Source organism: Sphaeramia orbicularis, chromosome 22 (assembly GCF_902148855.1).
Source record: "Sphaeramia orbicularis chromosome 22, fSphaOr1.1, whole genome shotgun sequence".
In the NCBI taxonomy this organism is placed as follows: Eukaryota; Metazoa; Chordata; class Actinopteri; order Kurtiformes; family Apogonidae; genus Sphaeramia; species Sphaeramia orbicularis.
The window spans coordinates 25,640,096-25,652,921 of record NC_043978.1 but is presented as its reverse complement, the minus strand read 5'-3'; the positions used below and the strand labels follow the sequence as shown (position 1 = coordinate 25,652,921).

Here is a 12,826-nt window from a genome sequence, read left to right as displayed (position 1 = left end):
TGTGTAACATTTTGCATAATGCACATGTACAAATGATAAGTTGAAGCATAATATTGCAAAACTGCACTTATTTTTCTTACAAATGTCAGTTTTTTCAGGTTACTCACATGTTTTTTGTTAAAGGACAGTTTGTAAATGTAAATATTTTCATGATTTAATGTTTTTTTTATTGCACTAAAACAAAGAGAAAAAGTTGTCATTATTAATAGGTTATGATGCTATTACTTTACTGGTTCGGCCCACTTGAGATCCAATTGGGCTGAATGCGGCCCCTGGAGGAAATGAGTTTGACACTCCTGGTTTAAGGTAAACAATACATAACGTATCAGAGAGACAGTATTACAACATAGATAGAGTAATGACACAGTTTTCAGTCATACTGCGTATCTTATGCAAGCTGTTTTGCATCACAGAATTCAATAGAGACATCATTTACATAATTATTTTAATATCAGTCTAACTATTCATGTGGACTGTAATATAATCCTGATAACGAACTTACCCCAGGATCAATAAAGTTAATCTGTGTCTGTATCTGAATGAGATCAATTCATTCATCTAATGTTACAGTAAATTAGAATTTAATATTATCATAGCAAGCCTTAATTGCAGCTGATTTCTGATATCAAAAGTAATAATTATAGTCATTGAGGCATTAAAAGGAGTGTTGTAGGTGTAAAACCCGACTCATATACAGTGAACTTTGTGTGTATTTCAGCATGAGGAAGGTGCAGTAGATGCATTAACTCATGATCTTAACCTTTGTAAATGGAGACTGATATTGTAATAATATAACAATATAGAAGGGGGCAGTTGTGATAAAATATGTCCTCATATTATGCAGCACAATACAAAAGGTGTAATTAATACAATACAAAATTAAGAACTGAACTCCCTAGAATAGGAATGCTGGGGTGCACATTTGTGATATTAAAAAATTTAAAGAAAAAAAAAACATCGATACAAAAGGGTTAAAAAGGAAAAAGGGGTGAAATGGACATAAGACATGGCCTTAGATGTGACTTACCTTATCCATTTTTCCCATCTTTTCAAAAACAGACCTTGTTGTAGTCTTATTGCAAAAGTAATTATTTTCATCTTAAAAATGCCATAAATGATGTAAATCCACCCCTCTACTGTAGGTTTTTCTAGTTTTAGCCATTTTCTTGTTATGGCTTCAGAATTTCACATTTCTATGCTTTCTGCTAATGGTCCGTATTTGCTCACATCTGTAAAAAATGTCTATCCAAACAGAAGTACAGCGCGATGTCATCATCACAGATGGCTTTAGGGCTAATTCAGACCAAATTAAATTCTGCAACCTGTTCAGAAAGTGAATGTTTTTTTTTACATAATGCTAATTCATGCATTCGTACCGTGTGTGGGTGTGTGCAGGTGGTAAAAGTTTATAAAGCAGGGATCCAGCAGACCTTGGACATCCTGTTTCTGAAAGGCGGTTCTGACTTTATAACAAGCTCCGATTGCGTGAGCAGAGATTCGGCGGACCGCACACTCATCGCCTGGGACTACCAGACTACAGCCAAGGTCTCCAACCAGATCTACCATGTAAGGAAACACAAACATCACTCATGCTACAGTGACGTGAAAGCTAGCCTCATAAAAATATGTTGAACCTCCTGATGCGAAACAAGCAGGTAATGAGACATGGAGCTGAAATATTTTGACAGTGATACAGTGTAGGAGGAAGTGTGCGCTGTGCTTAGTGTCAGTTAAGAAGTTTTCCGTGCATCTGTTCTCAGCTGCTGAATTGAGCGCTCATTATTGTTCAGTGCAGTAAATCTCAGTAATCCCATAATTTCCATCTGACTGTATTCAGGGGCTGTGTGGGTTTTCTGAAATGTGCTGTATGCATGTCCAAACAACCCTCATAAAACCAGAATAATATCCTAACGTTGTCACATCCCCTAACTGGGAAGTACAGAATATCCAAACAGAGTATGTGGTTGTTTTACATGATTTGTGTCAAATTCAGAATATTATCATATTTGTGTGCAGATAAATGTATTTCAGCTGTCAGTAGAGCTGGGCAAGACGGCCACAAAACTGAATCGCTATTTTTTTTTTTTTTCTCTATTCTTTTTCAGTGTTATGGATAGTTTACAGTTACACTTGTTTCAGTTGTCACTGAAGACAAAACTTGATTCAATAGTGCTCTTTCATACTCACAAAAAAAAATTATTAGACCATCAAAAGTCATCAAAAACAATGGTTGTGCAATCCAGTACTAACTCCTGTGTGTATCATGTGACTAAAACAGACAGAAAAGAAAACATGGAATGCCTAAAAGCACTGTTTTTGGCAGTACAATGCCATAGATACTGATGTAAGAACTGAAGTGATTTTGGTTATTATCAAGAAAACATGGAAAATGGATAGATATCAGCTCTGAAATTAAACTCTTATGAGCTATTTTTGTTATCATTATATTTGTCCAAACAAATGTACCTTTAGTTGTACCAGGCATTAAAATGAACAAGAAATTAGTTGCTTTTCCATTGGACATCTGCGCAAAACTTTACAGATATTTATTAAATGTCGAAAAAACGGAAGTGCGTAATCTCGGGTTTTCTATTAAATCACAAATGTGATGATTTGTTTATTTATTATCACGAGATGACACGAGAAGTCATTCCATAAACATGGCAACGAACATAAATATGGTGTTGATTTACAGATATGTTCATTATTATTATATATTACCCCTCTATCTTGTACTAAATTAAAAAATGACTGGGTTTCCTGGTGTATCCACACATACCGCACCATGTTTCTTCATCTTTTTCGGTTGTTGTAACGTACATCAACATCCGTTTTTTTAATTCACTTGACTCTAGCTGCGATAATAGGTCTTTCCATTGCAATTTTGCGTCATATACCATTTACTCTACGCCCAAAAACCACCTCTTGGCAGCGCAAAAACTTTTAATCAAAAAATTGGACTTTTGGCGAAACTGTCTTTTTTCCATTAGGTAAATTTTTATGCGCAAGTGATATTTGTGCAATTTGAGGGTCAATGGAAAAGCGACTATTGAAGAAAACAAGGGGTGCTCTAACAATTTTTTCCACGACTGTATATGTCATATATGACTGAAGAAACACATTCACAATTAGATACAGGTACAGATATTTTATTCATGCGCATAGAAAGAAAAATATATTATACATGAGCAGTTAACAACAGATGAAAGGGAACCCCAAAGAAGCACGAATCCTTATAGATAAGGAACCCAAGGAACCGACAACATCCTCACCCACATTCCCCCTCAACCCCCACCCCCCCACGATGTACCTACATATTCATCACCACCCACTGGTACTCACGTGCAATCATTGACATACACCACACACAAGCATCCACACAATCACACATAGTTACACGTACACACACATTCACACACTCAGGCAGCATCATTTCCAAAAAAAAAATCATGATTGTGATAATTTCATGAACCCATCTAGTTCATTCCAAATCTGCGGACCCTTGTAAACAACACTCGGGCTGGTTCATTTATTTAAGTTTACGTGTCTTCCTCAATATGAAGTTATTTTCCGGGTGTTGTGAGTGTGCAGGGGAATTCAGTTATTACAGACAGGTTATATTATGAGTAATGGTGGGCCAAGAAAGGTGTCTCGATAAATACACCTTGATTGTGTGATTTAGGTGTTTTTCATTATTTTAACCCGTACAGACCTAAACCTCCACCAGCAGCCAAAAACAGCTACTGATCTAAAATGTTTAATAACATCTGAACCACTAAACCTATCAATGCATTGAAATAATTCAGGTAAAATGCAGTTTCTCATCTTTTCATAGTCATCATATATAACCAATTTGGACGTTCAGAGGTTACATATTGAATGCGGAAACACCGTCATCTTTTACTACATTGATTCACCAGTAAAACCCATGGAGTTGGATCAATGACAATGGTTGGAGACACTTGTTTTTACATTAAGTTATTAATATTTTTGTTGAAAATGTCACTTTTTCTTCAGTTTTCTCTGTTTCTGATATAAAACCCCTCAACTTTAATAAAAGTTTTCATGAATATCTACATGTTAGGTAAATTAAATATAGGAAAATACATGATTTACACTGAAAAATGCTAAATATAGGGGATAATATTATGATAAATGGTAATAAATCTCTTAAGAAAGGTTAAATAGAGAGAGAAATTTCATTTGGGATTTGCCACAAAAGTAACACTGGGTCTTTAGGAGTTAAGAAATCCAAACCTTGATGAATCGAATGAATTAGATTTTTTTCCAGACCTAGATGTTAATGGCTAAATCTCTATACACAAAGCTTATGACTGTTACAGAGGCTGAAGTGTCTTATAAAAGCATATCTGGAAACAGACCAGGAATACAAGAACAGGGTTAAGGTGAGGTCCAGGTCTGGGTTTATTTTATCTTTTGTTAGAGACTTCTGAAAAGGTTTGTGAAATAGCCAAATGTTCTTTTATAAAAGTGAAAAGATGGTCTGTGAATTGCAGCATTAAAGAAGCAAATGTTTGATATAAAAATTGTACTTTAGTTTGAGATTTTTTTTACTTAAATTTATTTATGATGTGCTGCTTGAGAAGAATCAGAAGGTTTTGTGTTCAGTCAAACTGGTTATTGCTTCACATGCATCTTTAATTTATTGGATGAGAATGGATCACATCGGCCTCAGTGATGGAGGTTCACACCCCTTATATATAAGACAAGATGGATTTACAGTAGTGACACAATCTCAAATATTATCATGAAATATTTGTGGAAAAGTCTTTTTTGTGTTTCTAAAGGTGTGGCTGCATCAGACACAAACAAATGCAAATGATTTTTTTTAAATTGTTAAGAAAAAAATAACAAAACTAAATTCTCGACATTCTTTATAGGATGTGTTTTATTATCTTACTGGAACAGTGTTTATCTTGATGGAACAGAGCATGCACAGAAGGGAGCATGTGGGTTTGGAGAATAGAACAATACTTGGCAGAGTTCAATGACTTTAGATGTGATTCTTCATTCAATATATCACAAATTCATGGGGTGTCTAAAAACTTTTTTCCACTACTGTGTATGCACACACTCACAATATAAACACACAGCTTTTTAAATATAGCAGGGTTTCTGCAGGTCATTATAAAGCATTAAAAGTTAATTAAATACATTTTGTAAAAATTAAGGCCTTCAATGTCCAGAGGCATTAAAAAATTAAATACATTTGATGGAAAAAAAAAACATTGTTATTCATGATTTATTTTGATTTTAAAAACATTTTGATCAGAAGTATATTGTGATGACTGACAGGCGGAACCCTTTAATTGTCTATTGTTTATGGCTGATACACGAAGTCACAACACCGGATGCTTGGAATGCAACATGCTTTGAGCGTGCTCATGATGTGGTGAAAGAGTGGAGGGAATATTAGTAAATGTAAGAAAAATGGGAAAATGCAAGTTTTAGCAGAAGTGGTTGGAGGAGGAACTATTCAGAACCTGGTTACAGCCTGTCGACGGTAAACTGTCATGTACATACAGACAGACAGACAGACAGACAGACAGACAGACAGACAGATAGAAGCTGCTAGCCTGCTATGCATTTCTGCCTGACGCACCTCCATCTGTGCCTCTGTGCAAGCGTACTGCCTCTGAACACCTCTGCAGGCATCATTGGGTCATCAGCTGGGGTCCACCATTTCTTGATGTTTCGCTCCTTTAACCCCAGTACATCTCCTGGTGGCGGAGCGACCCCCTGCTGATGCCCTAGGTGTCCTTTGACCCCCACCTCCTAACCTTCCTCCTTAGCCACAACCAGAAGCTGCCTTTCTCTGCTTCTTCTGCCAGATTTTTTATGGCTTTCCAACATGCTGCGTCTGTGTGCATCCAATGTCACGGAGCAGGCGCACAGTTGAGGGCCAAACAAAGCCCCTACATCCCACTTCCACGGGGCACGTGATGGCATTCCAGGCAGCTTCCATACCCTCCTCCCACGGGACAGTGAGTTCCACCTGCAGGATGGTCTTGCATGGCTCAGACCACATTATTAGATGTTTCCACTATTTCCCTTGGGAACTAGAGTTGTCTCCCCAGATCGACCCTCATGGTCCACTCACTGCTGGGTGCTATATTTTATATAAACTATATATAAAACTATCTGCAGTTGAACACAGGCATTAAATTTGTTTGAAGTGGCATTAAAAAGGGCATGACATTAGATTTGCTGATACATGCAGAAACCCTGTATAGGCTTGACATGCTGATACCATTTTTGATTGTTGAAAAGTTAAATCATTCATTCATTCATTTTCTGAACTGTTCAGTCCTCCAGGGGGTCATGAGGGTGATGGAGTCTATCCCAGCTCCCAGATGGTGAAGGCGGGGTACACCCTAGACATACCACCAGTTCCTCACAGGGTTAGATTGAAGTTGAAAAATGTAATAATTTTCCCTGTGGATTTTTCTCCACAGGAGCGGTACACGTGTCCCAGCTTGGCTCTCCACCCACTGGAGGACATCTTTGCTGCCCAGACCAATGGGAATTACATGGCGCTGTTCTCCTCTCAGCAGCCCTATAGAATGAACAAGAGGCGGCAGTACGAAGGACACAAGGTCTGTAACGATGGTGGCCTGAGGGGGTGGGGAAGGGTTACACAGACCTGGTCGATACAAAAAAGGCACTGCAGTCAGATGTAAACACAAACAACGTCAACAGATGACACCCACTGTAACCTACACACCATAGAGTGGACATGGATCCATAGCCTGCAGGGGCTTCCTCTGTGTGACCCTCCCCCAAACCAAACACAGTAACTACAATACAATATTCATACAAAGCAGAGCAGTAGCTTGGAAATGTTACTGGAAACATGTTTTAACTTAACTTAGTTTGTTTATTTGTCTCAAACTTTAAAGTAAAAAAAAAAAAACTAGAAAAAACAATAAAAGCAGAAAGTCAGTTACATATGCACCCAACAGTGGTTATTAATCACAGAAAAGGTAACAAAATACAATAAATTTAGCATAAATATACATGTGAATCAACTCATAAACACAAGTTGAGAAGGGACAGACAGAAGCAAAGGCCCTGCCCCTTCCTTACTTTCAGTGTCAGATTCTTAAATATATTTCCTTCATCAGCTATCTCACATCAAAATAGATAGGTGTTAATATGGAAGTGAAGGGCCTGGTTTATTATCTAGAAAATGATGTTAAAGCTATACCGTATGATGTGGCATTTTTACACTTTTCTTTTGTCATCTTAAAATGCTCCTAATAAGTGTGTGTCAAACTAAAATGGAAAAGAAATCCACCAGGTATTGAAACTCAAAAATGTTTAATTCTCATATATTTCTGATAAAAGTCTGACCAATCATTTTAGTCAGTCCGAATAAAATAATTGGCCGAACCTGACTGAGCCTCCTGTCAATCATCCATTACGGCCGCCCAGCATCCAATCCATTATCGCCGTCTCACATCCGATATGTGTCCCTCTGAATCTGACGCTTCACTGGCGCTGCTTCTCCTGTCACTGACCACAGTCTACTGTCTAGGATGTGTTTGGATAGAACTGACATGCACATGTGGAAGGGAAAAAACTGATTTATGAACTGAAACAACAACTGAGGGGCACAAACGGGAGTCTGATGAATAAAGGATGAAGATAAAAGTCCGGAAGTCAGCTGTACTGGACTGAACAGGTCTGCATAAAGCTCAGCTTTTATGACGGTGGGACTCATACAGGTGCATGTACATGGTGTCACACAATGTAAGATGATGTAGGATGATAATTGTATGGACTATGAAACTTCAAATGTCCACGGAAAATTCGCGGAGGCCGCGCGTTCACAGTGCGCGCGCCCATCCCCTGGGCACTACAGTGAAGACACTGACCCAGTACTGCACAGACCAGGTCTACTGATGGAACAGGAGCCGCGGGCCCGCGGCAGGTGGATGATGCATCTGATTACTGAGGGAGGGGTCCGCGGACACGCCACAACGGACCGGACCTCCGCCTCTGCTTCCTCCTCTGTTTTCATCATGCATCAGATGAGAGGAGGAGGAGCCTCAGAGCTCAGGCAGAGGGAAGGGGGCGGGGCTTTGGAGGGAGGCGGGTTGTTCATGTTCAAACTTTTACTAAGTGCTGTGAGAAATGCCACATCGGTAGGTATAGCTTTAACTGAAGTGTTTTCCTGCTCAAAAAAGTATAAGAAATTAAGAAATAATTTAAAATGATAGCTTGGTAATAACATGGTAATAGTTTGGTAATACAAAAGTAATAATGTACCTTGTAGCTGTAAAAATAATTGTGTAGTAACTCCTGTAATAACACAACTTCATCTCAGTAAAAATAGATACCTTATTAAAATGGTGAAATTCATTTTCTATTGTGTATCAAACATTTATTTTACTTTTCATTTCTGTAAATAAACTGGGCTGAAGTAAAAGAAAAAAAAATGCAGTTGTTTATAATGTTTAATGAATACCAATGGGTGCTAGTGTATATGAACTGCAGCATGGAAAAGAAGCTGTTGGTAACCCATCCATGGACAAACTGAAACTTTCATAACTCACCCAGCTTATAACAGAGCTGTATATATTTTGTTTTAAGGCGTACAGCTGCAGTCACAGCCTATGCATTTACGTTTAAAGCCCATAATTTAAAGTAAAGGTGGCATGGTGGTTTGTGCTGTTGCTGCTCAGAAAGAAACTTCTGAGCTCTGGACTGGACTTGGAGCCTTTCTGAGTGGAGTTTGCATGCTGTATATTGGTGTTGGTGCTGTATACAGGTGTTTTATACTTTTTTTTTTATCTTACTTTTACTGGTCATATTATATATTTCATTCATCCTTTATTCTTTTTTTATTACATCTTACCTTGTGTCTCTAATATTGGTTGTCTTTGGGGTTGTCTGTTGGAACGGGTCGGTGTTTTTTTTTTTTTTTTTTTTTGTTAGGTTTGTTTTTGTTACTGCTATCGTAACCAAATAATTTCCTGCAAAGGATCAATAAAGTATCTATCTGTCTATGTTCTCCCCATGCCATGTGTGTTTCCCCTGCTGTCAGAAACATGAATGGTAGATTAATTCCCCTGTCAATGCCCATGACCATGGTACTGGTTTAGCTCTGGAGTTGGTCCTGCTTTTGTTGTTACCAGCATGGGATAAATGTACATTTAATTTAGTTTGCCTACAGGAACAATAAAGGTGAACTTTTGCATTCCTTTTTTATTTAAAGCTAATTGCGTTACATTGTGAGTCTCAGGCTAATTAGCAGTGTCAGTATAACTATGTTCAGACCCTGAAAACCTATGTAGACCTACATTGTTCTGACAAAGAAAAAAAGTCAAATAAGGAAATCAATGAACAATCTGACCTATAAGCATGAAGCGTAAAACTGTCGGTATCAACAAAATGTTATTGATTTCTACTCTTAGAGTGGACGCAACAGCAACTCACTCATGGTAAAAAGTTGTATTCTAGGATGTGACGGGTCGTGTCTGATTAGGATGCTGAATCAGTAGATATTTCAACTGCACAAAACCTCACCTTCTTTGACTAAAAGATAGATAGATAGATAGATAGATAGATAGATAGATAGATAGATAGATAGATAGATAGATAGATAGATAGATAGATAGATAGATAGATAGATAGATAGATAGATAGATAGATAGATAGATAGATAGATAGATACTTTATTAATCCCAAGGGAAATTCAAGTATTAAGCAGCTTTGCATACAGCACAAGAAGACAAAAAAAACAGACAGACCAAAACAAAACAGATGGATTAAAACACTGTTGATAATTTCTGTTAATTTTTGAATGTTTTAAACTCAGATTTTCCCCTTTAAGCAATAGATGCACTCTTTATAGATTTTAAAGGGGTCATATTTTGCTAAACCCACTTTTATTAGTCTTTGGTTCATTTATTTGTGTATTTGGACCCTAATAGTTCATAAAGTTCGAATTTGAACCCTCCAGGTGCAGCAAAGCTATTTTTATATTCATTTCGGCAAAAATTTAGTGTATTTATTTATTTATTTAGAACACGCAATGAAACAAAATAAAACAAAGCAAAATAAGACAAAAACAAAATAACATTTAAAGAAACAGAATCTGTCTTCAAATATGAGCAAGTCTGTCGTACAAGTTTCTACAATCTGTTTCAGTTCCTTATTAATTTGTTACGTCTATAACTAGTTACGTCATGACATTTGCACATATAAGGTCAAGACTTCCGATGAACATTTCTCAGAGTACGACATAATTGTTTGTCAGCAGCAGCAGTTGTAGTCCATACTGAAAATATGTCCAAACTTCAAGGTGATTACTTAAAATGTTCAGCTGTTGGGTGAATGGGACAGAGCAGCACAGCCAACAACCTGGAGGGGGTGGGGCCTGAAGTGGCTCATTTGCATGTAAAGGGCCAGCGCTCAAAATGACCTTTCTGGTGTCATTACTCAGAAATAGGGTTGAAGATGGACCTGTGGAGTTAAATTAATGAAGAATTCAGACCCAAGCATAGCATTTACAGTTTATGTAGACCACAGGGAAATGTTTTAAAATGCATAATTCCATTTAAAAACAAGCAAAATATCACTCCGTTAAACAATTCAGTCATTGCATAGGCCTGTATAAATACTCTATATATTGGCAAAAAACTGCGATTTAAAGAAACTGTGTATATGATGACATTTTGAACAGGACTAGACATAGAAAAATTATGTGTAATTTGTTTATTTTACTTGATAACCGAGCAAATCAAGTTAAATTACAATCACAAAGTTGTCCACAATAATTACAATGTGACTTCCTCACCAAAAACTTATAATAAAAAGAAATGGGTGCATCTTTGGAAAATGCTGCACTTTATTCCCCTACACAATATTATCCTGACAGCCTGTACATGTTATTTTGCTGATGCTGACATTAAAATGCTCTTCATGGAAGGCTAATGCGTCATAACTGAAGTCTCTATTCCTGTCCTAGGTGGAAGGATACGCGGTGCAGTGTGAGTTTTCCCACGACGGCACCATCCTGGCTTCGGGGAGCTCCACCGGCTCCGCACACTTCTTCGACTACCACAACGTTCACACGCTGCACACGCTTCACGCCCACCGCCAGCCCTGTCTGTGCGTGTCCCAGCATCCTGTCCTGCCCGCCACTGCAGCCACGTGTGACTGGGCCGGCGAGATCAAGGTCTGGCACTGAATGGTATGTAATGACATGGAGTAATAAACATACAGCAGGAGGCCCAAATAGACTCAAAAGACTGGATTTAATTGAAAACTCATGAGTACATCAGCACTGAATCTCCCTTAAAGACCCAGAGCTACTTTTATGGCAGTTCCCAAATGAATTTTTCTCTCTATTTAACCTTTCTTAAGTGATTTATCACCATTTATTATCTTATCATCCTCTGTTTTTTGTATTTTTTCAAGGAGAGTCAAGTGCTTTCCTATATTTAATTTACTGATCATGTAGGCGTTCATAAAAGCTCAGAATAAAATTGAGTTATATCAAAATCAGAGAAAACTGAAGAAAAAGCGACATTTTCAGTAAAGATTTCAAAAAGTGAATGTAAAAACAAGTGTCTCTGTAGCAGGTGTGTTACCGACAGAAATGCACTGACTAATAAGTACTGTATAAATACCACTAAACACCAATGTAATAGGGTGACAAATGTAACAGTGATAGCAGTAAATATGGGCTAGTAATCAGAATATAGACTAGTAATCAGAATTTAGACTAGTAATCAGAATATAGGCTAGTAATCAGAATATAGGCTAGTAATTGGAATATAGGCTAGTAATTAGAATATAGACTAGTAATCAGAATTTAGACTTGTAATCAGAATATAGGCTAGTAATCAGAATATAGGCTAGTAATTGGAATATAGGCTAGTAATTAGAATATAGACTAGTAATCAGAATTTAGACTTGTAATCAGAATATAGGCTAGTAATCAGAATATAGGCTAGTAATCAGAATATAGGCTAGTAATTGGAATATAGGCTAGTAATTAGAATATAGACTAGTAATCAGAATTTAGACTTGTAATCAGAATATAGGCTAGTAATCAGAATATAGGCTAGTAATTGGAATATAGGCTAGTAATTAGAATATAGACTAGTAATCAGAATTTAGACTTGTAATCAGAATATAGGCTAGTAATCAGAATATAGGCTAGTAATTGGAATATAGGCTAGTAATTAGAATATAGACTAGTAATCAGAATTTAGACTTGTAATTAGAATATAGGCTAGTAATCAGAATATAGGCTAGTAATCAGAATTTAGACTTGTAATCAGAATATAGGCTAGTAATCAGAATATAGGCTAGTAATTAGAATATAGGCTAGTAATCAGAATTTAGACTTGTAATCAGAATATAGGCTAGTAATCAGAATATAGGCTAGTAATTAGAATATAGGCTAGTAATCAGAATTTAGACTTGTAATTAGAATATAGGCTAGTAATCAGAATATAGGCTAGTAATCAGAATTTAGACTTGTAATCAGAATATACACTAGTAATCAGAACATAGGCAAGTAATCGGAATATGGGCTAGTAAATAGAATATAGGTTAGTAATCAGTATATAGGCTAGTAATCAGATTATAGGCTAGTAATCAGAATATAGACTAGTAATCAGAATTTAGACTTGTAATCAGAATATAGGCTGGTAATCAGTATATACGCTAGTAATCAGATTATAGGCTAGTAATCAGAATATAGGATAGTAATCATAAAATAAGATAGTAATCACAATATAGGCTAGTAATCAGAATATAAGATAGTAATCAGAACATAGACTAATTA

The 12,826-nt window shown here is 36.8% G+C and overlaps 1 protein-coding gene across 2 annotated transcripts in view; it reads left to right on the top strand.

Annotated features, from left to right (window-relative positions):
- Positions 1-12,826, top strand: part of wdr25 (WD repeat domain 25) — a 62,003-nt gene that overhangs the window by 42,206 nt on the left and 6,971 nt on the right. For both annotated transcript variants that reach the window (XM_030126717.1, XM_030126716.1), the window contains exons 5-7: positions 1,396-1,566; positions 6,477-6,617; positions 10,997-11,221. In XM_030126717.1, the coding sequence (XP_029982577.1) occupies positions 1,396-1,566; positions 6,477-6,617; positions 10,997-11,218 (534 nt within the window). In that variant the 3' untranslated portion in view covers positions 11,219-11,221. The remainder of the gene's footprint in view (positions 1-1,395; positions 1,567-6,476; positions 6,618-10,996; positions 11,222-12,826) is intronic.